Source organism: Centropristis striata, chromosome 6 (assembly GCF_030273125.1).
Source record: "Centropristis striata isolate RG_2023a ecotype Rhode Island chromosome 6, C.striata_1.0, whole genome shotgun sequence".
Taxonomy (NCBI): Eukaryota; Metazoa; Chordata; class Actinopteri; order Perciformes; family Serranidae; genus Centropristis; species Centropristis striata.
Window position 1 is genome coordinate 25,299,450 of NC_081522.1, and position 25,738 is coordinate 25,325,187.

Consider the following 25,738-nt stretch of genomic DNA (forward strand, 5'->3'; position numbering starts at 1 on the left):
AATAAGTGACTGCAGCGATCTAGATGAAAACAGCGCCGATGATTTAATTGCTGATCCGGACTTTGAACCCTCGGAACCAATCGACCGGCATTTATGGATGAGGAATATGTTTTAGACGACATATTTTCACCGAAGAACAGACAGATTTGTGGCCATCTGGAGATAATAATAATATTATTAATAATATATTATTAATAATAATAATAATAATAATAATTGATTGTGATGATGATATAAGTAATCATGACATGTTTATGTCTTATATTACTTTATGCCTCGTTGAGTACCCTGAAAAGTGCAATATATAAAATGTATTATTATTATTTATTATTATTATTATTATGATAATTCTTTTTTTTTTTATTACAGTAGGCTAATGAGAACTATGTATATTTCTTCCAAATGTCATATCATGTTTGCATCTTGCTAATGGGCATGTATTAGTATTATGCATAGGATTTTTTATTCAGACAAATGTAACATTTGCTGAGTTTGTTGATTTAAAAAAAAAAACGTTATTGAAGGTTTGGACAAATAAACTCAACTCCTCATGAAAGCCACGGGTATAAGCTCTCAAATACTTTTTGGATTTCATTTCTATCTGCTACAGAGGCTGAAAAATCTTCTGTTGAATTTCCAGAAAAACTTCAGGTTTTAGGGGGTTCTTTCAAAATCGCCCAGAGGTTTTCCAGGCATGTTTTTCCAGGCGTTTTAGGCCTAAATGGGTTACAGAAGCATCATGTCTGAACCCTCTGCTGATGTTTTCAGATTGTGATCGTGGAGGTCCAGGGTCTGAAGTCTGTGGCTCCAAACCGCATCGTTTACTGCACCATGGAGGTGGAGGGAGGAGAGAAGCTGCAGACAGACCAGGCTGAAGCCTCCAGACCACAGTGAGTTCTGCCTCCACCTGCTCTGTTCACAATGGCTCAGTGAGGCCACAGAGACAATGACAATTAGCAGACTTTAAATACTGCAAACTGGACTGTAATTGGCACTCAAACTAGTTGAGAGGGCACACAATTCTTTGGTATAATACATTTTTGGGTGGAGTGAGACTTTTTCGAACACCTCTGAATGGTGCACATTTGCTGAAATTAAGATAGATTAGAAGGTGTTATGTGTGGAAACAATCTGTGATCACGTCTTCAGAATCAGTTTCCTGATTCAAACAAAGTAAAAAATCCTCAGAATCTGACCAAGAATTTGATCAATACTATCCAACACTTGTGGTTTTACAGCTCTTGCTTAAAAACTTAAGCAAATAAACAAAAGTTAACGACTCTGATGCAGCCTCGTTTCCTCCAGTTCCAGTTTAGTGACAGAATTGTGTCTTCAGCAGCAGCCTCATATGCTGTTTTCATTTTTATTCTTTAGCTTTGACAGAGTGATCGCTAGTCCTCCTGAGGTTTACACAGTTTGAAATACACTGAAAGGCCTTTTTTAACATGAAATTTATATACACAACACAAGTGCCCATGAGTGTAATAAATATTGGGAAAAAATTGGGTCTCCACATGAACATATTGATCTATTTGCAATTTACCAACCTGTCTTGTCCTCTCCTCTCTGCTCTGTGTAAACAGATTTTCAGTGAATATTTGTCAAGTGACCATTCAGAATCAATAATGGCTTCACAGTGTTTCTGAGGAGCAGAAGTTAATGTTTTTAACAGGATCTAGTTGTTCCAAACAGTTTATTTTTGGCAACGTTTTTAATGAGACATGTAGAACAAAGTGATTCTGACAGAAAATCACAATTTTAGGCTTAATTTTGGTTACTATTTCTAACAGAAACTTTCCTAACCTGTGAGCTGTTCAAGGACTGTTGGAAAGTTAACATTTCAACAATAATGCCTGTTTTTACAGTTTGTTTTATGAGAAAGTGTATTTTTCATACATTTAAATGGTGGGATTCAGAGGGTTAAAGGTTTCTGTAGATGGACAAAGTGTGACACAAAGCTAAAAAGTAATCTGTTTTGGGGCTCAACACAACATCACCAGTATTCAGAGCTGACACTCAGTTTAAGGGAAGTTTCATGCTCACAGCCTGCTGAGCCTTCACTCTTGACTCCTAATTGGATTATCGTCAGAGCTTTTGAAGATGAAATGAACACACGCACCTCGGTGAAAAGACCCCACAGCACACTTACCTGGAACTGAACCACAGCAGACCCACAGCTTTGTAAAAGCAAACATATCTCTGTGGATTATCAACAGAAAAGGAAATGCAGGTTTATGTAAGTAGGGAGAGACTGACTCTCAGCTTCCACAAACACCATGATCAGCCGCCCCGAGCCATGTTTCCCTTTCTCCAGTAAAGGCTGACACAGCGAGAAGAAGAGGCTGTTATGTAAGAGACATGGGAGTGAGTTTCTTCTCACCAAACACAAAACATAAACACACACACCAGCTCAAAGCCTCTACAACTCAGATCCCAAAGAAGATGGGATGTGTTTGAAATGTAAATAAAACAAATCCTAGCTAATCCTTTGTGACATATATTTAATTAAAAGCTGTTGGAAACAATAAATTATATCTTGAAACTGATAAACTGTACCCAATAAAGTGGCAATGTGTTCTTCTGTGGATTCAAGGTCTGATGGGTTGTGCATTCAGAGATGCTCTTCTGTAGACCTTGGTTGTAACAGGTGGTTATTTGAGTTACTGTTGTCTTTCTATCATCTCCAACCAGTCTGACCTTTCTCCTCTGGCATCAACAAGACCCAGAGAACTGCCGCTTACTGGATATTTTCTTTTTTTTTTTCAGACCATTCTCTGTAAACCCTAGAAATGGTTGTTAGATCAGCAGTTTGTGAAATACTCAGACCAACAACCATGCACCTGTTTCTTTCCCATTCTAGTTTTTGCTTTGAACTTCAGCAGCTCGTCTTCAACATGGCTACATGCCTACTGCCTTACCACCACTTGGTAGGTCAGGTCAACTTAGTTCTTCTGGAGACTTGTTACAAACCCTGTGTGTGGAGGAATCCTCCAACTAAACTCACGGTCAGGAAATGGACACCAGAGGCAACTGAGGCTCTAAAAGACTGCTTTGAACGTACAGACTGGAATGTGTTGCTGGAAACAGAGGAGAACAGTATGGACATTGACAGACAGGTTGACTGCTTTACTGATTACATCAATTTCTGTAGAGACACAGTCATACCTACAAGGACTGTACGCTGTTTCCACATTAACAAACCTTCACAAGAAGGCAGCTTTTCGAGATGGTGACAAAGCATGACTCAAACAAGTACAATATAAGTCGAAGAAGACAATAAAGATGGCAAAGGTGGAATACAAGAAGAAATTTGAGAGATATCTACAGCACAGCATAATCCGTGAAATGTGGAGAGGAATCAACACCATCTCTGGCTACAACAACAAGAAAAGACAGCCAGTGGTGGGTGATGTAGAAAGAGCTGATGAACTCAACCAGTTCTTCAGTATATTCAATACAGCGGCCTCACCCAATGCCAATGCTGCTGCTTCTCCTCCACCTCCCCCTCCTCCTGCTCTTCGACATGTGTACATCTCCAAAGCAGCATCCACCCCCCCTCTTACACCTGAGCCTCCACCCTTGTCTGTCACAGAGATGGGGATGAGGTTGGAACTGGGAAGACTTTGCTCTGGGAAGGCTGTGTGTCCAAGGTTGCTCAAGGACTGTGCTGCCCAACTGTGTCAACCTCTCCACAAGATCTTCAACCTCAGTCTACAGTTGGGGCGAGTGCCGGCACTGTGGAATATTCCCTGTGTTGTGCCGGTACCAAAAATAAAATGTCCAGCTGAACTTAATGACTACAGACCAGTAGCCCTCACTTCTCACATCATGAAGACCTTGGAGAGGCTGATTCTACGCCTACTGAGAGCTGCGACCCCCTCCAGTTTGCATAGAATCAACACACTGGAGTGAACGATGCTGTCCTCTAAATGCTTCACCTCGCTCTTGCTCGTCTGGAGGAAACTGGCGCTTATGTGAGAATCATGTTCTTTGATTTTTCAAGCCCTTCTCTATTATTGCCATCAAGGGACTGAGTTTCTCTGCAGGAAGGAGGTTTCCAATCTTGCCTGAATCCAGATTTTAAGACTGTAATGTTCATCAAGACACAAAAAAACTAATCGCTTGGATGGATGAAAAAAGGAGAAAACTTTTGTCTTCTTAGTTATTTAACAGGAGTGTAGTATAGAATATGTATTTTGGATTCATTATAAGAACTGGATACTGAATTCCAGTAAATAGCTTATTAATTAATACAATCATAATTCCATCAATTGTTGGGGTCAAGAGGTAAACTGTAGATATTGCTTTAAACAGTGTTCACTCCTCTGGGCTAAGGAACGCTTCTCTCAGTGTTGATTGTATGGTTCTAATGTTCCCTCATGTGTTTTTCTATAACATCCAGGGTGTTAAAATATTAAACAAACCTTTCTGCTGAGACGGCTTAACAATGTAAATAGACATGAGTTATAACCGTATTAATTTTTAAATACTGTTGCGCAACCACAAAGGCAATAAAGATGGATTTATGGGAGTAATCAAATGAGAACAGAACAGTGTTATTGTACGATGGAAGACAAATAAGGCATTGAATGAGCGCAATATCTGAACTGTAAAATTGTAATACATCACTCACTCCCAAACTAAGTAAAAACCCATCAAAATATATTTTTCCTGTATTTCATCTGACTCCAGGAAAAAGGAGTTTCCGAGCAGAGTCTGTGCTAAAAGCCTTATTTTCCATTGAATTTTTTTTGTTTTGTTTGGTCGCTTTATCAGTCAGTGCTGCACATTTGTCGGACAGTGGGGTCCATACGGTAACAAGGCTGCCCTTTCACATGCTCCAGCTACTAGTGGAGATTATTTTTTTATTTTCCCCTGACAGCCCCTCTGCCTGCCAGAATCACCAAACGGAGCCAATTAGAGGAGTGAACATCACCTGACGACCTTGTTGGTCAACAGGGATCCTGTGCTGTAACCCGGCTTTACGGCGGCCCCTATAACCTTCGCTGTAATTAGCCTGCAGCGCACTCTCACAATCCTTCATCTTCAATAACACCCCTGTACACTTAATGACATTGTAGTTAACTATAATTACACAAACAACATGATTAGCTCTGATTACGGTGCTGTCCAACTGCTCTGATGACTCCTGTTGTCGTAGCATAACCGCTCTTTAATCACTCAGAGGTTTTTATTAGTAGCAGCCATAATTATTCTGGAATGTCAAGCATCTGTGAATTATTTAAAATCACCAAACCACTGTGTATTCATGTTTATTACAAATCAACTACACAATACTCCTGCTAATTATTTTCCAGTCTTTTTTTTTTTTAGATTCCCTCCAGGCTTGCATTAGTTGTTTCCATACGTAATGAACATGAATTTGCAGAGAATCAAGTGCACACACAGGTTTATGAATTTTTTTTCCCCCCATGTTTTATTGTTTTGCTCGTGTGCAACCTGCTGCAGGGCTTTTACACACAAACTCATTCACCTTCTTAGATAGATAGAATAAGACACAGACACACAAAAAAATAGATAAATGAAAAATAAAATGGGATCAAAATTTAAAAAATAAGAAAAACCCTGGAGGTATATACCATATATACGTAATAAGGATAACTAGAAAATCAGTGTAAAAATCACACCTGTGCAAATCACAAGTGACCAACAAACCGTAACAAGGATTTAACCGTACCAGTTGAAGTTGAGTCCAGTTGAAACGAACTTAACTCTGGGTTGTGAAAGCCTGTGTGTACACTACATTAAGACTATTTTCACTGCTTCACCTTACTGTTAGACAGCCTCTTTCTTGGCCTCCACTGTCCACTGACGTTTCAGTTTCCCTCTGCAAAAGATCTTCTGGTTCATAAAGAGTATCCTCTTGTATTCAAAGTTAATGGCACTTTGTCGTTGTTGTCAGAATCACTCATATTTTAGCTGGCTAAAATGTGTTTTTTCCTTCCAAACTGGTGGTGTGCCAACCACAATCAACTGTGAATATGGACTCCCCTTCAAAATAACCCAACCCTCCCTTTTAATGCTTTCATTGCTCAATTTCAAGTGAGAAAACCAGACGAGACACAAAGTGAAACCATAATAACAACCATTACATTCCGTTGAAACACTTCTCTAAGGTCACTTAATACTTGGAGGTCAGAGCTGTTTGTATCAGTGTCTCACAGATCTGATGTCTGTGATCACTTAAAAACAAATGCTGTGCGTGTGTTTGAAGTGAACACACCTTTCTGCACAATGTTGCCTTGGAAACAGGGGAAACGGAATATGGAGATCTGCATCTTGCCCTCAACAAGTGCAGCGGCCACTTGTCATTCGTGCACCACACACACTTAAAATTACATTTTTGACATAAATGCATGTAATCACGGTAGCGTGGCTCTCTGTTTCTGTAATTGCCACGTCTCCATCATCCTGAGCACGAGGCGTCACTCGGCGCCATTAGCGTCTCAGTGAGATGAGCAGTTAGTGATTGTTGATAACAGCCGACACTGATGGGACTGTTTACTGCCTCTGGATCTGTGACTAAGACCTGATGTGATGTTATTACAGGAAGCGTAGCAAAGTCTGCAAGGTGACCTTGTGTACAAGTTAACTTTGAGTCCATGATGGCAGAGAGACTGAATCAGAATGACGGCACCGCTTTCTGTGGTTTGAAGAACCAAAGTGTAACATTTTTTAAAAGTCTCCAAACATCTGAAACTCATTTAAAAATCAACTCAGAACCTTTTCAAGGAAGCTAACAAAACCTGACTCCCACTGCCAAACCTGAACCGTCATAAATTCTAAATTCTGTTTTTGTTATCTGTATTTCATATTTGTTCATGCATTTTATATAAAGTGACATTGAGTATCCCTAAAAGCGCTATATACACTGTTATTATACCTTTTTTTCAGACACAATCCTCCTGTTTATTCCTATTTAAATGCATCAGTAATCACTTTTGACCAGATGCAAGGATTACATAACGTGTCCCAACTACCCAGGTGAAATTAATTCATGCATAACATTTGTTTGGCACTATGAAAAACTGAATCTGGAATGCGCTTCAAGAGTAGCAACATAGTCTAGTAGCTCTGCAATCTTGCTCAATTTTGCTGAGTTTTTATGTATTTGTATCATCTTTTTTCGTCTTTGTGATGGACATTAATGTCATAGAAGAGTTTATTCAAGAGAAGAGCTCGTGACCTCGTTGCTAAGATACAGACTAAACATCCTGAAACACCTTTGATAATATCAGGAGACTTCAATCATTTTTCCTTACCTCATACCTGACTGGATTTACACAGTTTGTTAATTGTCCCACCAGAGAAAATGAAACCCTCGATCTGCTGTATGCTAATGTCAAAGAATCTTACAGAGCTACTGCCTTACCACCACTTGGCAGGTCAGATCACAACTTAGTTCTTCTGGAGACTTGTTACAATCCCTGTGTGTGGAGGCAGCCTACAACTAAACTCACAGTCAGGAAATGGACACCAGAGGCTACTGAGACTCTAAAGGACTGCTTTGAATGTACAGACTGGGATGTGTTGCTAGAAACAGAGGAGAACAGTGTGGACATTGACAGACAGGTTGACTGCTTTACCGATCACATCAACCTCTGTAGAGACACAGTCATCCCCACCAGGACTGTATGCTGTTTCCGCAATAACAAACCTTGGATTTCTAGTGATTTAAAGGCAGTCCTCAATGAGAAGAAGGCAGCTTTTAGAGATGGTGAAAAAGCATGGCTCAAACAAGTACAATATAAGTCGAAGAAGACAATAAAGATGGCAAAGGTGGAATACAAGAAGAAATTTGAGAGATATCTACAGCACAGCATAATCCGTGAAATGTGGAGCGGAATCAACACCATCTCTGGCTACAACAACAAGAAAAGACAGCCAGTGGTGGGTGATGTAGAAAGAGCTGATGAACTCAACCAGTTCTTCAGTATATTCAATACAGCGGCCTCAGCCAATGCCAATGCTGCTTCTCCTCCCCCTCCTCCTCCTCCTGCTCTTCAGCATGTGTACATCTCCAAAGCTGCATCCACCCCCCCTCTTACACCTGAGCCTCCACCCTTGTCTGTTACAATCATGAAGACCTTGGAGCGGCTGATTCTACGCCTACTGAGAGTTGAGGTTCTGTGATTGTTCAAGCGCATTCAACACCATCCAACCCAACATAGTCAAAAACAAGCTCACAGTCCAGAAGTTGCAGGTTTTGTCTCTGCAGGGAGGATTATTAAAATGTGTAGTGTGAGTAAACACAAAGTAAAAGATGATTTTAAAAGTGCAGCTTTTAAAAGAGGATCTTTGTGTCTTTCAGGTGGGGGACCCAGGGGGACTTCACCACGACTCACCCTCTGCCCTCAGTCAAAGTGAAGCTGTTCACAGAGAGCACTGGCGTCCTCGCCCTGGAGGACAAGGAGCTGGGCCGGGTGAGAGTCCGTCTGCACTGTAACACCAGAAACACACGGAACCTGACAGCTGTAGATACAAAACACAGAGCAACTGAGCCAACCTGAGTATGTCTCTTAAATGCAGATTATTTAAGGAATTTTAAGTGGTTTGCTTCCAACAACAAACACTTCATAAACACATTTCTTGTCTTGTCTCCCACATCTCGTATGGTTATTCAGATATGATTTGCAAGAAAGCAAACTGCAATTCTGTTGTACTTCATATACCGACCACATCATGCAGCCTCAGACAGGGTAACCATATGTAGACAGCAGACATATAAAATCCCAGAAGACCCCAGTCTGATTTAAATATGCAAATTTCAACAAAACTATGCAGAAAATTAAGAAAACAAAGATGATACATCTACATTCATTCAGTATTCCCCTACCTTCATATCTACAGTACATTCACAAGATGCTTTTTATATTAATTGCTTCTCAGACAGAAGTTCTCCAATATGTAGCTAAAACAGCATAAAGAGCATATTTTCACGCATTCAAGTGTTTTGACTCAATAATTGTTGCTTGTTAGAACTGAAAGTACAGAACATTTGCAGATATGAATAAGCTATGTTTATGTAATATGATTTTTTGTAATAATTATAATTATGACAGTCCAAACTTGACATAACTGTCAGTCTGATTTCTTCTTTTAATCGATCATAGGTTGTTTTAAACACTTGACTTTGTTTCAATAGACATGCAGTTAAATTAAAGAGCGAATGAACAACACATCAGTTTCCTTGAATAATGAACAAATCAGATACTGAACTCATAAACATATATTTTCACATCAAGACAAAGAAATGTGTTGATATCAGCAGCAGACAGAAAACAGTCACAACAATCAGTTCTGACAGCTGCACTTCAGTCAGTATTAACCTTTGTTAGAGTTTATGCAAAAAAGTGACATTTTCAGCTGTTAAACGAAGCCTTCAGACAGATCTTGTCATGTGTGGTGATGAAAGCATCCCAGTGGTTCAAAGGAGCTGCAGTGGTGATGACCATCCCTGTGACTTTCTTCTGGTCACTTTGAATAACGTGGGTGATGTGAGCCATAAGCAGAAAACCTTGTCCAACTCCTGCTGAAAGTGCATGCTGTGTTAATTAAAGACAGTGGTGGAAGAAATGCTCAAATATTTATTTTAACCCTCATCTCGCCATACATTACCATCTTTGTTGGGTTTTTTTTCACTTGACAAGATTAAATTTAATCTTAAATTAAGATTGTTAAATCTAGAAATCAGCATGTTGAATGCTTAAAATAAGAAATTAACTCTGAAAACAAGATAAATTATCTTATCTATCTAACACTTCTAAATCTAAAGTTTTTTTTATCTTTTTAAGAAGCAAATAATTGTCAGGTCACTCTGCTCGGGCCAGTTCATCACTGCTTGCAGCTTTGATTTATCTTGTATTAAGAGTTAAAAACTTGTTTTTCTTTTTTTGTTATTGTGCAATAATACAATACAGAGATATGGACAGACAGGGAATGAATATTAAACAACGACAATAATTAAACAACGACAATAAAATACATTACTATCTTTAAGAGGCTGGGCTCAGTTTAACCCTCCTGTTAGATTCATTTCTCAGGAACCACAATATTTAATTGTTATCTACATTACTAATCATTTCAGTCAAGCTTTCATGCAACAGTGTTCTTTACCTTTCACATTTAAGGATAATTCACTCATTTTTCACGAAAAATGCATGATGATTTTTTTATGTACATTGGAAAGACATGCATATAAAATACAATAGTTTTACGTGACATTGATTTTTTTTAAATTTTATTTTAAATTTTGTGTTTTTATGGAGTGATGATAAATTAACCCGACACACCTCTTCTGTTCAGGATCAAATTGACCAAATGACTTAAAATCAAAACAAATGAGTCAAGAGGATTTGTATGAAAGTAAAGGGTTATCATGAAACAGAAAGCAAAAACTAAAAAAGTTGATTTAAAGCATCACTATTTACAAGACTACAACTAGATTCTTTTAGCAGTTTTTTCCTACCATGCAATTTTTTCCCATCATGCTCTTAGTAAAAACTAACGAAATGGAGGAGAAGCAGCTTTTGGCAGCTGCTCTAGTGTGTGCAGTGGTTTGTGTTGAAAAAAAAAAAAAAACAATAAAAAGAAGAGAAGACGACGCCATAAAATGCCCCTCACAAAGCTGAAAAAGGCTTTTTTTCTGAAATGAAAAGTTGACTATTTTACAGTAAAAATAGATATATGGAAGAATAAAGGAAAGGAACATTTGGAAATGAATTCATGATATACATTTATGTCCTATTTAATTATAATTTCTTTAATTGAACAATTATAATTATCAGCTCTATCAACTTTCATTTAGTTAATCATACATTAATCATCGATTATTTATTACTTATTTATGTATACATTTATTTATATATTTTAACTGGATTGACAGATCATGAACACTGTCTCTTACCCTCAGTGCATCAATCACAGCAGGAAGTCCAAAGCACTATGTCTATATTTTTGCTATAATTTACAAGATAAAACTATTATTGTGATATTGCAGGAATGCAGCACAAAAACCATCTAGCAATGTTAACAAAAGTGAAGATTGATGCGAGTAGCTGCGTCTAGATTGACAAATGTAATGGGATGTTGACCCATGCTACACTCTGTTTTTCCGTAATCTTGCTGACAGACAGACAAATGTCAAACTGCACTAAAAACATGATCTCCTTGTTGGAGGTGAAAAGCATGCAATTCGTGCTTGAAGGTTATCCAACATTGCATGTGTAACTACAGTACAGATAGACATGCTTTGATCAGATGGACAGCTTTTCAACTGATGAATCATTTCATGGAAACGAGGTTTAGAGAAGCTGACCGATCCCTGCCCTCCTCTCTGTCTCTCAGGTGGTCATGAATCCAACCACAAATGGGCCCAAGCAGGCCGAGTTCCACCGCATGGTCATCCCAAAGAACAGCCAGGACTCAGAGCTGAAGATCAAACTGGCCGTCCGCATGGACAAACCGCCCAACATGAAGCACAGCGGGTGAGTCTGCAGGGCTCTCAGGGTCTCGGGGTCTCAGGGTCTCAGGGTCTCAGGGTCGTGTCTGTCCAGACTGTTCAGATCCATGAAATCAAACCAGACTGATCTTTGAAGAAACATTTACAGGAATTACTTGTTCGTGTGTTCATTCCTCTCTTCTTCATTCAAACACCTGAAAAACAAAAACAAAAAAGTCTTATTCAAAACCAAACAAAATCTTTTTGCTTTCTGCTTCATAATTTTCCTTCAAACTTCTCCATTTCTCCCACGTCACTCAGTCGGTATCCACTTGTTTTATCCACGTTTTTAAAAAATATATTTTTTGTCCTCATTGTATTAATTATGAGATATTGAAGAGTCTTTGGTTGCATTGCAGCTGGACAAAATAATGTGGAACAAATTCTAATCTATTTTATTTTTTAAAGATGATCACAAAATAGGTGAAATTAGCAGTGAGGCCCCTTAAAGACTTGTTAGTCTATTAATCTGTGACATTTTTCTTTACAGAAGGACTTTCACTTCAAAAGCAAAAAGTTTTAACATTGTAAATAGTAGAGCCATTATTTTCTATTGAAACAGCAGCTGTTTGAGCCATATGTAGATTTTCTTTCCCTTTTCATATTGTTTTGACTGGAGCTGGACGCTGTGACTGTGGCAATTTTACAAGACTCTCTCAACCCAGCTCTCTTTTCTTTCCGGAAATTTAGTAAAACATGAAAATCGATTCTGTATCCTTCAGAGGCTGCATTTGAAGGCCAAATGTTTGTTTTTAATGCAGCAAGGCTGTCCCGTTTTGTAAGCTCCTTCAACAGCTGGATTGTTCACAGCCCAGCGTGTCCCAAAATGCCTTGCTTGCCAGTGATGTTTGTCAATTTGAGTTTCCAGCTCTGGACTTTGTGATCTCCGTAGGCCATGTGTTTGTAGATCTTGGTGGTTTGAGGGATTCAGCCCCTGATCCATGAGTCTTTGTGGTGTTTTAGCTGCCAAATACATTGCACAGATTTTTCTGTTTACTGTGATAAACAAAAGTGCATTTTACAGTTTTAACATGTTCTTACATGTCCTGTATAATCATCCAGACTTCCTTCATTCAAACCCATAGATAGAGCAGCTTATCCACTGATGGCAGGGTTGGGATATATTTATCAGAGAAAAAGAGAAAAAGCTTATTCTGGGGTCTCATTTGCAGTATGTGCAGGCTGACAGCTTCACCTGCTGGTTGAACAAAGGAAGCACAAACGCTCTGAGGCTGTGGTCACAACTGTGAGACTTGAATGAGGAGCAGTGTACAGAAGAATCAAATGAGACAAATTCTAAAATGCATCATTCAAAGAAAGAAGATATTTTTTGGGTTTTCCTATTTTCTCTCACTTTTTGTTGATCTAAATGTTGATTATACAAGTTTTTAAGTTAGTGAATTAAAACCAGCAGAGTGATGAGTGGGTTATTTTTGTTGGATCACTGTCAATGATGATATAATAATGTATATATGTACATAATAATAATGATGTATTTTATAAATGTGCTTGTGATAGTTTCACAGTTAATATTAACACTAAAAAGATTTTATAGTTTTGAAAATTGTGAAATGAGCTCATTGGTTTCAGTCTCAACTCAACTCATGTCAGATGTTTATCAACCTGAGCTTGTTAATCCTTCAAACAAATACTCATAAATCCCTTCTGGTGACTGGTGAGGGAATTTCATATAGTGTTAAATATTTGTTTTATGACAGATATGGACTACCTATATATGTAAAAAAATCAAAATGACTATTTATCCCCTAGGGTAAATTCAGTTAGTTTGGTAGAATCTCTGTTAGAATGAGACAGCCTGATGGCTGTAGGAGAGAAGGATCTTTTGAATCTCTCCGTCCTGTAACAGAGAGAGAGGAGCCGTCCACCGCTGTTTCTGTGTAGCAGATGATCTGGGTATTTCAGGATGGACTAGAACATGTTGACAGGTCATCTCTCCACCACCTCCTCCAGTGTGTCCAACCTGGCTCCAACCACAGAACCAGCTCTTTAGACCAGTCTGTCCAACCGCCTTCATCTCTGTGTGTGATGCTGCCTCCCCAGCAGACTGCAGCATAAAACAACACACTACCACCACACACTGATAAAACATCTGCAGCATCTTACTACACATGTCCAGAGATCTGAGCTTCAAGAAGAAAAAGAGGCGGCTCTGCCCCTTTTTGTAGAGAGTGTCTGTGTTTAGGGACCAGTCCAACTTATTATCCAGGTATACACCTAGATACTTAGAACATGGCACCACCTCCATGTCCACCCCACAGGTATTCTCTGGCTGAAGGGGGGGCTTGAACCTGAGGAAATCTCTGATCATTTCCTTAGTCTTTGAGGTGGTCAGTAGGAGATAGTTCTTGTGACTCCAGTCACTGAAGGCTTTTACAATCCCTATATTCAGATTCCTGTCCATTCCTGATACACGCCACAATAGCAGTGTCATCTGAGTACTTCTGGATGTGGCAGGACTCAGAGTTGTATTTGAAGTCCGCTGTGTACAGTGTGAACAGGAGTGGAGCCAGAACAGTGCCTTATATGGCAGCCGAATGAATTTTGCATGTCAAATCTGTTTATTGTGAAACATTTCATTTAACAAAAACTTTGTTCGACAGTTCCATGTTTCCTTAACAACAACAGCATCACGACCAAACAAGACAAATAACTAGACAAATAAAAACAAAGAACATCGACGGACCTGACAGAAATTTCCACCCAAAACTAAACGAGACCAACCAATATGATTATGCAAAGGTTGTCAGGATGCTGCTTTCTTAAACATTATCTCTTTCTTGGAGAAGTAGACCCACACCTCACTGCCTGTTTGTTGTCACTTTTCAGACATTTTTCGGTGATGGAGGAAATAACATTTTATTTATCCGGCGCACTGCTGGACACAGTGAATGATGATGATGACACCACTTCTAAATCACCTTAAGCATCATTTTCTGTATTATAAAAGAAAAAATGTCATATGAACATTAACATGTGCTGAAACTGATAGATGCCAATATATTAATTTATAGGTTATATCTTGAGTTTGTCGACACCAGGACTTTTCCAGAAATTGTATTTGCTGTAGGTCATGATCAATTTAAAGATTAAAAAATAATGGTATTATTTTTCTATTTTTTTTATTTTAGCGATCTGACAAACATCTCAGGAGTTCTCCTTGTAAATTATGGTTAAAATAATCTTTATATGCATATTTTTAATATCAGTGGTGGAATGTAACTAAGTACATTTTCTCAAGTACAGTACTTAAGTACTTGAGGTACTTTGAGGTACTTGTACTTGAGTATTTTAATTTCATGTAACTTTATACTTCGACTCCACTACATTTAGCTGACAGCTTTAGTTACTATTCAGGTCGAGATTTAACATTAAAAACATGATCAGTTTAAAGTGATTAAACCCTATCTTTACAAAATTAAAACACTGCTTATATAAATGCATCAAGACAAAAAATCTGATAAAATATTTAGAATATAAAAAACAATCTGAGTGAGTCCATTCTGTATAACGAGTACTTTCACTTTTGATACTTTAAGTACATTTTGATGCTGATACTTTTGTACTTTTACTACAGTAAGTTTTGAATTTAGGACTTTTACCTGCAGTGGAGGAATTCCACAGTGTGGTATGTGAATGTGGTATCTGAATACTTCTTCTTCTTCCACCACTGATTAATGTATACAAATCTAAATAAATAATAGTTTTACCTAATTTCCTTCTGTTTTAAGCACATCGCTTAATTAGACTCGTGCAGTGCCTGTATGAAGTATGTATTTGTATAGTGGGAGATTTTTCAATTCTGGCCAAATGAGGTTGTGTGTGAAAGTGGGATGTACAATGAGGTGTAATACTCTTGTTAGTGTTAATATACAAAGTGTATATTGGGTAATACATGGATGTACACTGAGATATAAAGAGACACAGAAATAGTTATTTTAAGAAAAAGAAACTTAATAATTCAACATGGTTCGACATATATACAGACACAGATATAGGAGGAATAAGTTTACATGCAGCACAAACACATGGATGTGAATAATGGGAGTAAAGGTTATTAGGTGTGTTGTGGAATGTGTAGATTGATTGATAACTATTGTGTTTCATATATTGTAGCTATGCAGACCACTACAACGTCTGCAACTTCATAAAACACTTTTCATAAGGTACCACAGCATCCAGTACATACACATAGAACATTGATATTCGCTGGAAACTATTTGAATATTATTGGAAAATCCAACCTTGTAGCGCACTTTAAAACTCCTAAAGATAGGTAGGCTAAATAGACTTCCAGATGAGATGAGTCAGGGTGTAAATCCAGAGTGAATTGTGTTACTGACCAGGTGTAGGCCTATCACACAATGGGGTGGAGCTCCCCTAAAAGGCGTCCGATCAGAAACAGTGCAATGCCGCAACACGTCCTACGTAAATAATGATATTTCGAAAAATGAATTCAAAATCGAGGATGGTAAACCTTTGTGCCATGAGCAAGACACATACAAAATCTATATATGAACTAGACACACACACACACCCACGCATGCACGCACGCACGGCTTCTTGCTTTTATAGATAGGTATGCAGTATAATCTATTGAGGCAGTGTATGTTGTGCAGTTCTTAATTCTGCCAGAAGATGGCAGCAAAATATACATTTCAGATCCACAAATCTGCCCGTGAAAGAGAGACATTTTAATGCCTTTTAATATGTTATAAAATTATTTTATGAATGTTTATAATCATGCATGTCATCTTATAACAAGGCATATTAAGCATTGTAAATGGTTGTATTATAAGTTCAGCTTATAAAGGGTGTGACAAACCCCTTAACACATTCAGAATCTCCTCATATTTAAATTCAATTTTTAAAAAAAGTAAGCTTCTCCTCAGTTCAGTCCTATCGCCTGCAGGAGCCCACACACTGAAAGCAGAGCTGAGCCCCACAGTGCTGTGATTTGGTCATTATAGCCACAGGCTGACTAAAATAAGGATAAAGATTTGCTGCAGTTGTTAAAATCCACCACAAGGGATCAGTGTTAGTCTCCCTGTGAGTCTCTGCGTTTCCTCCAGCTCTTCTTAGTGCCTTTAAACTGTCTCTCTGTCATTTCTAACTTAATAAAGACGCAATCTGTGATCCACCTGCTGAAAGGTGTCATCCTATGTTTTTATTTTTTCTCCATTCAGATTACTTGATGCTGTTTTTTACTGTGAATCTTTGATCTGAAGGGCAACTGTGCATCCGCATTCCAGTTTTTAAAAAATATATATATAACACACATTCAATATTATATATTATAAAATGTAACCCACACCTCAAAGAAAAAAAGTCACAGGAATCTATGCTGATTAAAGTAGAGAGAAAAAACAAAACATTCTAATGTTTAAGTGAAAATAGTTTAAATGTTTTTTTCCCAGGATCAAACCTAAAAGGCTAACAGCAGCAAGAAGACATTTTATTTAGTAAAGAATACCAAAAAAAAGCTGCGGAAAAACAGAAAGTGAACAAACAGGAAATAATTTGATCATCCGACACATTTGATGTTTTCCCGTATTTTTTGGAGCATTAACATGAAGAAATGTTTCAGCGGTCAGCTGTTCAGTGCAGCAGCAGCAGTGAGGTTCTAACTGGATCTGTTTTCATTGTTATGTTTCAAACTGAGAGCACTCCACACATTTTTTTCCTGTTGTGATCATTTAACACTTTCAGGAGGAATATTTATTCTTCACCCTTGTTCAGATTGTGTTTTTCAGCTCTGACCATGTCAGATCTCCGCTTTATTTCTTGCTCGTATTGAACATAAACACTTTTTACTGTCATCACAAATGAAGAAATACAAGACATGCAGTCTGCAGTCAACTCCTACATTATTTATGAATATAATGATGTTATGTTTCTTTCTGCAAAAGAAACACAGTAACATTACGGATTCTTCAACTAAAAACGTTGATATAAATTTTCATATGCTGAAATCATGAAGACATGTCTACCAATGTCGTGAAATTATGTAAAAAAAATTCTGGTGTAATCTGCCCTTAAAAAAATAATTTTGTAGAGAAAATAAATGTTAACCTTTTTAGTATTATATTTCTGTTGGTGAGAATGCAGAAAAACTCCATTTCAATTTAGTCATTTAAATCATTATAATTATACAAAATAATAATAATACATTGACATTATTTTATTTATACAAGCTACAAAATAAGCCAATACAATAAGATTTGTAAATCTCAAAAATATATCCTTGAATCTATGCTCAGTATTATTCTGCAGGTGTAACTTTTAAAAAATGTAAAAAAAAAGTAAAATACCTAAATGATTTAATGTTGCAGCAGACAGATATGCATTTTGATGCCTTGTAATATGAAACTACCTGGAAATCAATTCAAAAATTAAAAAAAATCTCTGAAACAATAACAATTTCCACCACTGCAAAAAATCTCCTTTTTTGAAGGTAATTTACTCTTGGATTGTTTTATATTACATAAGGAATCACCCAGATCTGTTTATTCGATCTATTATTAACTTTTCCTCACTCTATCTGTCTTAGTCTAGTTCATTTTTAACCCACTGACAGTCATTTCTAGACAATTATTCAAGAGAAAGTGTAGTTTTTCCTATTCTTATAAGTCCTATCTCTGATCACCCTTTAAAAAACCCCTTAAAGTGTGAATACCCGGCTAAGTGACCAGTTAAAGACGGATGGTTTTTTTGCAGTGAGGACTGTTAAAAGCCTGCAGTGAACTCTTTGGAGTCCACAGTCCATCACCGTTGGTGTGGTGCAGCTGAATGGATGATAGAAACCCTGCAGGAGGATGGACGGCCAAATAATTTTCACAAGTGGCCGGCGAGCGGTGCCACATGTTAACCCGGAGTCATGCAGAATGGCCCAGATTCTCCGTCCAGACGCGCTGCAGCCTTGACTGGAGGCCTTTTCTTTAAGGGCGGGCAGCAGGGCTGAAGGAAGAGGTCTCGCCATCAATTGATTTTCCTCACTCGCACTTGCCTATGTCCCACGCTTCAGTAGGCCCGGGAGCAGCCATTGATTGAGAGGCCACGCTGGTCATTCTTCCATTTTCCTCAGGTCTTCTTCAATGAGTTGCTGTGTATGTCACGGTCTCTCTCAGCTCAGGACTCATTACTTTCTCCTTTTACTTTAAATTAATGTTAATAATGTGTTCGGCAGAGGGCGGGGGGTGCACCCGATTTTTAAAGGGGAATGGTTGAAGACCCTCACCTATATAGATACTAAATAAAACCCCTTTTATTTACATTCTGCGTCGTTTAACTACAAAAAATGGAGTTGGAAACGCCCTAAATGCACCTGCACCATACACTTTGGACCATGCACTATGGACTATAGCAGTGGTTCCCAACCTTTTTTCAGTGATGTTCCCCCTGTGAAATATTTTTTCAGCCAAGTACCCCCTAACCAGGCCAAAGCATTTTTGGTTGAAAAAAAAAAAAAGACTTAAAAACAGAGCGCTGTGCCATCAGTGTCTGATTTATTAAACGTTGGAACTGATAAACACATACAAAATTCAAACATTTGAAAAAAAAACTATTTCAAACATTTTAAATGTTAATAATCCATGACTACATTTATTGCAAATATTTCTCATCACTAAAATGTAGTGATTGAAACTAATGTAGTAAAAACAGTGAGCATATAACCATTTAAAACTATAACTGCTACGATTCAACCACGACTCCTTCTTTGAATTTTCAAGTGATTGACAGGTGATGCCAGGTGGCATATGACAGGTTGGGTCCAACCATCCTGGTATGGGGGACACTCTGGGTTTTTAGGATCAGGAAATTAAAAAGCCCACTAAATTTACAATTCATTTCATGAACTTATACTTATATTTTCCTAAAATACTTATTAAAAAATAATAAAATAATTATTTTTAGTTTTTTTTGCATGGATGCTACTTTTTAAATATATATTTATAAATATATATTTCAAAATCTCATGTCACCCCCAGGGGTACCTTCACGTACCCCCAGGGGTACACGTACCCCCATTTGAGAACCACTGGACTATTGGAACCAGGATCTGCAGAGTCTGGAAGGCGCTTGGAGTTAAATGGTTCCTCCAGAATATTTATTTGTACTCACAACTATATTTTTTATTCTTTTGTTGTGAATTATACCCTAAATTTAAATGCTTCATTGTATTGGATTAGATGTTTTACAGTATCACCATCATGACCACACAAAGAAGAGTTACAAGTCTAATTTGGAAAAAAATAGTGAAATATATCCATCACAGTCAACATCTTCAATGGTCTTGTTTTTTTTCAGTGGTTTATAACAAATAAAAATAGCACATTTTACTGCAAAGCAAGAATATTTAAATGTGCAAACCCCTGACCCCTGTTTTCCTTTAAGTGTTGTTGTTGTTTGTGTTTCAGGTACATGTACGCTCAGGGACAGAGAGTCTGGAAACGCTGGAAAAAACGATATTTTGTTCTTGTTCAGGTAAGAAACGGAGACGCCACGTGTTGCCTTGTGATTCACTTGGAGGTTGGGTCTTCAGATCAAGTATTGTACGCAAAAGAAAGACTAAAGCTTTCAAATTAAAACTGAAATACAGCAACTGTCTAACATCTAAGAAACATCTAATATACTTTCAGAAAAGATTCAGCATCAGTAAAAAAAATATGAAACGACTCATTAAACACAAGTGTGCTTGTGTCATCAGATCAAACCTTCAACTTTTACACGACACGTCCTCGCACTGAGGTCTGAAAAAAACGAATTTATTTTTGGGGTTTTGCAGATTTTTAAAAAGAGAGGAAGCTGACTGAGTGGAAATGAAAAAGAAAATGAAACAGTTTAAGGCTTTTAAAGAAAATCAAATCATTTTGATCACTGTACTCGAAAAGTTTTGACACTTGCTGAAACAAAGTTAATTGAGTTTTGGTGTCTTGAATTCTCATTTACATGTTTTCACATCAGCTGTTCTCCACTTTCTGAGCTCTACTTGGGACCTTTGAGGGCAAGGGCGGACATTTAAATTAAAATGTTTGATCTAAAGTCCATTAAAGGCATCATAAAAAAAGATCTTTGGAGTGAATATCGTCTATATTAGATTGATTCTGCCTGTGGAATGTAACACATCCTTGACAACATTTCTAAAGATTTCTTTATGTCAAGAATATTCTGCGATAGCTTGTATTAGTTCTGTCAAACCAAATCAAATGTCTGCAGCAAGTGAAACATCGGCTCACTTGTGGAACGTAACTAAATGGGAGAACATTAATATATATTTGAAAAGGCAGGTTTTCAAGATTAACAGGAAGCAAACATAAAGAGCCTGGTACCCAAAAAGATTTTGGTGTCTATAGCTAATTTTCCCAGTTCATGACAACTGTAGAGATTTTCTTCGTTTTTACATGACTGATAGCATTAGGGCAGGGGTGGGCAATTCATTTCCCCAAGGGGCCACATGACCAATACTACCAAGGTTGCAGGGGCCGGACCAAAACTCTGAACTAAATTCTGCTCAATATTAATTTAATCACTTTATAAAATACAGTAAATTATCTGGTTTTGAGCTGCTACTGATAATAATACATGTTATGATAAGACTGTTAATGTGGAGTAAATCAAATATAGTAGTAAAAAGTATTAAATACTCCAATCACTATATCACTTTTCCATTTATTTTAAACACAACTGTAAATGACCTTTAGCAAGGTTCCCATTGGTGTTTTTGTATTATATAGCTTGTTTGTATATTTTATAGGTGTTTTACAATGTTGTGATGCTTTTATTTTGAAAAGGTGCCGTCCAGTGTGAAACGGGTGCTTTAATTTTGAAAGGTGGTGACAGGAAATAACAGGTGGAACGGTTAAATAAAAAACGAACGGTAAATAATAATGAGTGCGTCGTAATTCATATAAAGTTTATATAAAGTATCAAAAAGGTTTCTATAGTGGCTGGCTGACAGGAAACAAGGTTTGTTAAAGTTTATTTTCTTCTGTCATATATATATTAGTGGCTATATTTGTTGTCTTAAGTATAGTAAAAGTGCTTGTTTGCTCAGTTGCTAATGCTAATGTTTTTTATTGCTTTTACGGTGGATTCTCAAGGTGACCAAGGAATGTCTTATTTTTATATATTTGTATATTAACTTTATGCAAAAAGCAATACGTGTTTTTGACAAGGTACCGAGGTAACTCGGGTAACTCAGATATACGTAAATCGCCTTCAAAATAAAAGCGCTGCGGTGGTATTGATTTCTAATTTCTGGGTAACCTCATGCGGGCCGGACCAGGACAGCCAACGGGCCGCCCAATGCCCAGGTCTGCATTATGGGCATGGTGAAGTAGTTGTGATAATTAAAAATCAAAGTGAGACAATAAGGTAAGATTCACAGCATAAACTTATGCTGTATGTCAGGACTCTATTTAAGTTCATAATTTATCCACGTTGCTTTAGTTTTCCCTTGTTTTTACAAAATAATCTGAACTGCTGTAGCTTTGTTCTATCTGCTGATGAAGACCGACCTCTGACGACAAAAATTAACTTCCACCATGAATTTATTTTCAGCAGCATGCAGAAATACACTCACAGGCCACTTTATTAGGTACACCTGTTCAGCTCCTCATTATTGCAGTTACCCAATCAGCCAATTTAGGCTTGTAGACATGGTGAAGAGGAGCTGCTGGAGTTCAAAGCGAGCATCAGAATGGAGAAGAAAGGAGATTTAAGAGACTTTGAACGTGGCATGGTTGCTGGTCTGAGTATTTCACAAACTGCTGACCTAACAACTATTTATAGGGTTTACTGAGAATAGTCCGAAAATTAGAAAATATTCAGTGGGTTTCCGGGCTAAAATGCCTTGTTCAAGACTGGTTCCAGATGATAGAAGGACAACAATAACTCATAAACCACCACAACCAAGTTCTGCAGAAGAAACGCACAACACGTCCAACCTTTAAGAAGATTAAGACCACACCGGGTGCCACTTTATAAAGTACAACTTGCTGCTAATAAAGTGACCGGTGCATGTATATGAAGGCTTAATGTTATGCATGATTAAGGGCGTGGCCACTCTGAGTGACAGGCCCGTGCCGACACATCTTCCACGTTGTTGTGGGAGGTATACAGCACTGTTAAGATGCAGACGACTGGAGCACCATCGGCAGAAACATATGGATGACGTCGTAGAGATTACGTCGATTTGAAACAGTCTATGGCTGAACCTTACTCTGATCCCTGAATGGGAGGAAATCCCTGCAGCCAAACTACAGAGCAGATGCTGTTACAGCAGCAGATTATTGAAGGATGCATTCAACCATGTAAAGGCGTTTACTTTTATAGTCGCAGAAATATTAATACGATGATATGTTTTACTTGCCAAATTCCGGTGTAGGTTTTTAAAAATCTGCCATGTTAATGATCAAAAGGACTTTTCAGCAAAGACATTCATCCACCTGGAATTATCACAACCATTTTCTTCATGGGTTCATGGACACTTTTGACTTAAAATGTATTTATTTTCTGTTTTTGTATGTATTTTACATGTATATTTTGGGCCAAATTTACCAAACTTGAAGATATATGTGTTTACTTGAGTCGTGTGTGTGTGTGTGTGTGTGTGTGTGTGTGTGTGTGTGTGTGTGTGTGTGTGTGTGTGTGTGTGTCACAGGTAAGCCAGTACACGTTCGCCATGTGCAGCTACAGAGAGAAGAAGGCGGAGCCTCAGGAGCTGATGCAGCTGGAGGGCTACACAGTGGACTACTGTGACCCTCAGCCAGGTACACTCACCTGATCCGTGTCTCTGATGTCATCACACAGGGCTTTTACACTCTAACAAAACACACATCTCAACTCAGGAAATATGTGAACACTTTTGAAATGTGAGATGAATCAGAAAATGAAGAATGACCTTTTAAAGACACACATTTCTGAACTGTAATTATGTTAAAGTGAAACCATATCCAAGGTCCTCAAAAGAACCTGTAAATTGTTACAATTGATTTGAAAAATTGAATAAAATCATGAAGAATTTGCTTTTCTCACTAACTGTGCAAAAGATGACACAACTTAATGATGGCTGTATTTGGTAAGTTTCCTCTTCCTCCTCCTCCTCAGGGCTGCAGGGCGGCCGGGTTTTCTTTAACGCGGTGAAGGAAGGCGACCTGGTGATGTTCGCTTGTGACGACGAGCAGGACCGGATGCTGTGGGTCCAGGCCATGTACCGAGCCACCGGACAGTCCTACAAACCGGTCCCCCCGCTGCAGAACAAAACCACCAACTGCAGAGGAGGACTCCAGAAACCAGCATCCCCCATCAGTAAGTTAAAGTAAAAGTAGTTCCTCATAACCTCAGCAGAAAACAAAGCCGAACCTGCTGCTAAAACCGTTGGTCATCTTATCGCAATAGGTATAGTTAGATTATTTATACTTATTCATTTTTAGTATGTACATTTGTTTGTTGTACAGTTGTTCCTGCTTTTTACCTCTTACCTACTTCCCATGCTTTTAATTTCTTTATTAATATTCTTCCCATATTTCTTCTTCTTTTGTCCTTTATTTTGTTAGGTCTTCTGTTCTTGTCCTGCCCCTCTTTTCTTATGCTTTTGACCCATCTGCCAATCTATCTCAATCTATCTCAATCCATCTCTCCATCCGTCTTCTTTTAGCATTCCTCCTTTTCTTCCTTTATTTGGTTATTTCTTTATTCTTCCATTTTTTGCTTCTGTTTTTCACCCTTTTCTCCCCTCAATTACCCGTCGTCATTTTCTTCTTCTTCTTCTTCTTCTCCTTCTTCTCCTCCTCCTCCTCCTCCTTTGGACATCTCATTGCTCCATAACGCTCCTAATGGGTTAAGAGTTGACGGACTACCTTTAAGTTTTCATTTTTATTTTATCCTGTTTTTCTCTATTCTTCTTTCATTTGCATTTGTCATATTTCATCTTAACTTCCTCACATGCACGTCTGGTTCTTTCTCTTCCTGCTCTTCCCCTCTTCGTCTTCGCCAACTAATCATTTAATTCATTATCTGTGTGTGGAGGATGGCGTGTGCATGCCCGCCGACCAAGCTTTGTAACATGAAGAGCTTCACACTGGGAGCTGATTACGGCAGCATTTGTGTAATTTGGCGCGGCGGCGGCCCGTTGCTCCCGCTCGTTGCCGTTTAATGGAATACATTGAAGCATTAATGGTGAGAGGTGCTGACACGTTGTTTGCAGAAGGAAATGGAAGGTGTCCCTGAAATAGCGCTTAACTGGGTGCCAAGTGCCACTGTGTGTGTGTGTGTGTGTGTGTGTGCGTGTGCGTGCGTGTGTCTGTGTGTGTGTGTCTGTGCGTGCATATGTGTAATGGGGTTGAGACAAAGTTGTTCTCACTTTAAAAACGATGTGTCGTGAACCTGAATCTTTGCCTGAGCTCGGCCTGTAAGCGTTTGTTATAAAAAATGAGTATGTTATATGTGTTATGTTAATGTGTAAGTTAAATTATACTAATAACTGCACACAGTGACGAGCACTTATACACACACACACACACACACACACACACACAAATGCACACAAAGGTGGTATTATTTAAAGAAAGAAAGAAAAATCGTACCACTACCGTTTTGACTTTTTAGACACAGAGCTACACTTTCGAACACAAACAAGATGTTGTTCTTCTCTATCTGAAGGTTATTAACTCTAGGAGAACAGACACGACATCCCTCCTTTGTTTGTCTCCGGTTCACGACTGTTTTCAGCTTTGTGTCTCTGGAAACATCTCGGAGCACAAAGCACCAGCAGGCAGCAGCATTAGGTTTTATTGACCGGTGTGTGAGAGCAAATAATGAAGCTGTTTACACGTGGAAGTCATGTTAGGGACTCACACATACCAGGATGCTGGCTGTTATTGTTGTCAGTCTGCTGAATGGATCCTGCTCTGTAAATCCTTCTGTTTTCAGGGATCAGCTCTTGCTCTTGTTTATCAGCCGACAATCTTCTCAGACTGAGGCGGGTTTTTAATTATAAGAAGGAACCTGATTTGTTTTTGCACTAGACACATTCACATACGTGTTAATAAACAGCTACTGTGCCTTAATACATTTAATCTCTCACTAAGAGATTGCGTTAGAACTTCCATCAGTCATGAATAGTGTCTGATGGAAGTGTCACAGCTTTGTCTTTTGGCTTTTAAATGGCTGTTTAAAACCAACAAGATCTCCAACCTA

At 38.2% G+C, this 25,738-nt stretch overlaps 1 protein-coding gene across 2 annotated transcripts in view; it reads left to right on the forward strand.

Moving 5' to 3' along the window:
- Positions 1-25,738, forward strand: part of cadps2 (Ca++-dependent secretion activator 2) — a 293,417-nt gene that overhangs the window by 131,674 nt on the left and 136,005 nt on the right. For both annotated transcript variants that reach the window (XM_059336134.1, XM_059336135.1), the window contains exons 6-11: positions 769-890; positions 8,333-8,444; positions 11,368-11,507; positions 19,957-20,023; positions 23,202-23,310; positions 23,648-23,848. In XM_059336134.1, coding sequence (XP_059192117.1) covers positions 769-890; positions 8,333-8,444; positions 11,368-11,507; positions 19,957-20,023; positions 23,202-23,310; positions 23,648-23,848 — 751 coding nt within the window. The remainder of the gene's footprint in view (positions 1-768; positions 891-8,332; positions 8,445-11,367; positions 11,508-19,956; positions 20,024-23,201; positions 23,311-23,647; positions 23,849-25,738) is intronic.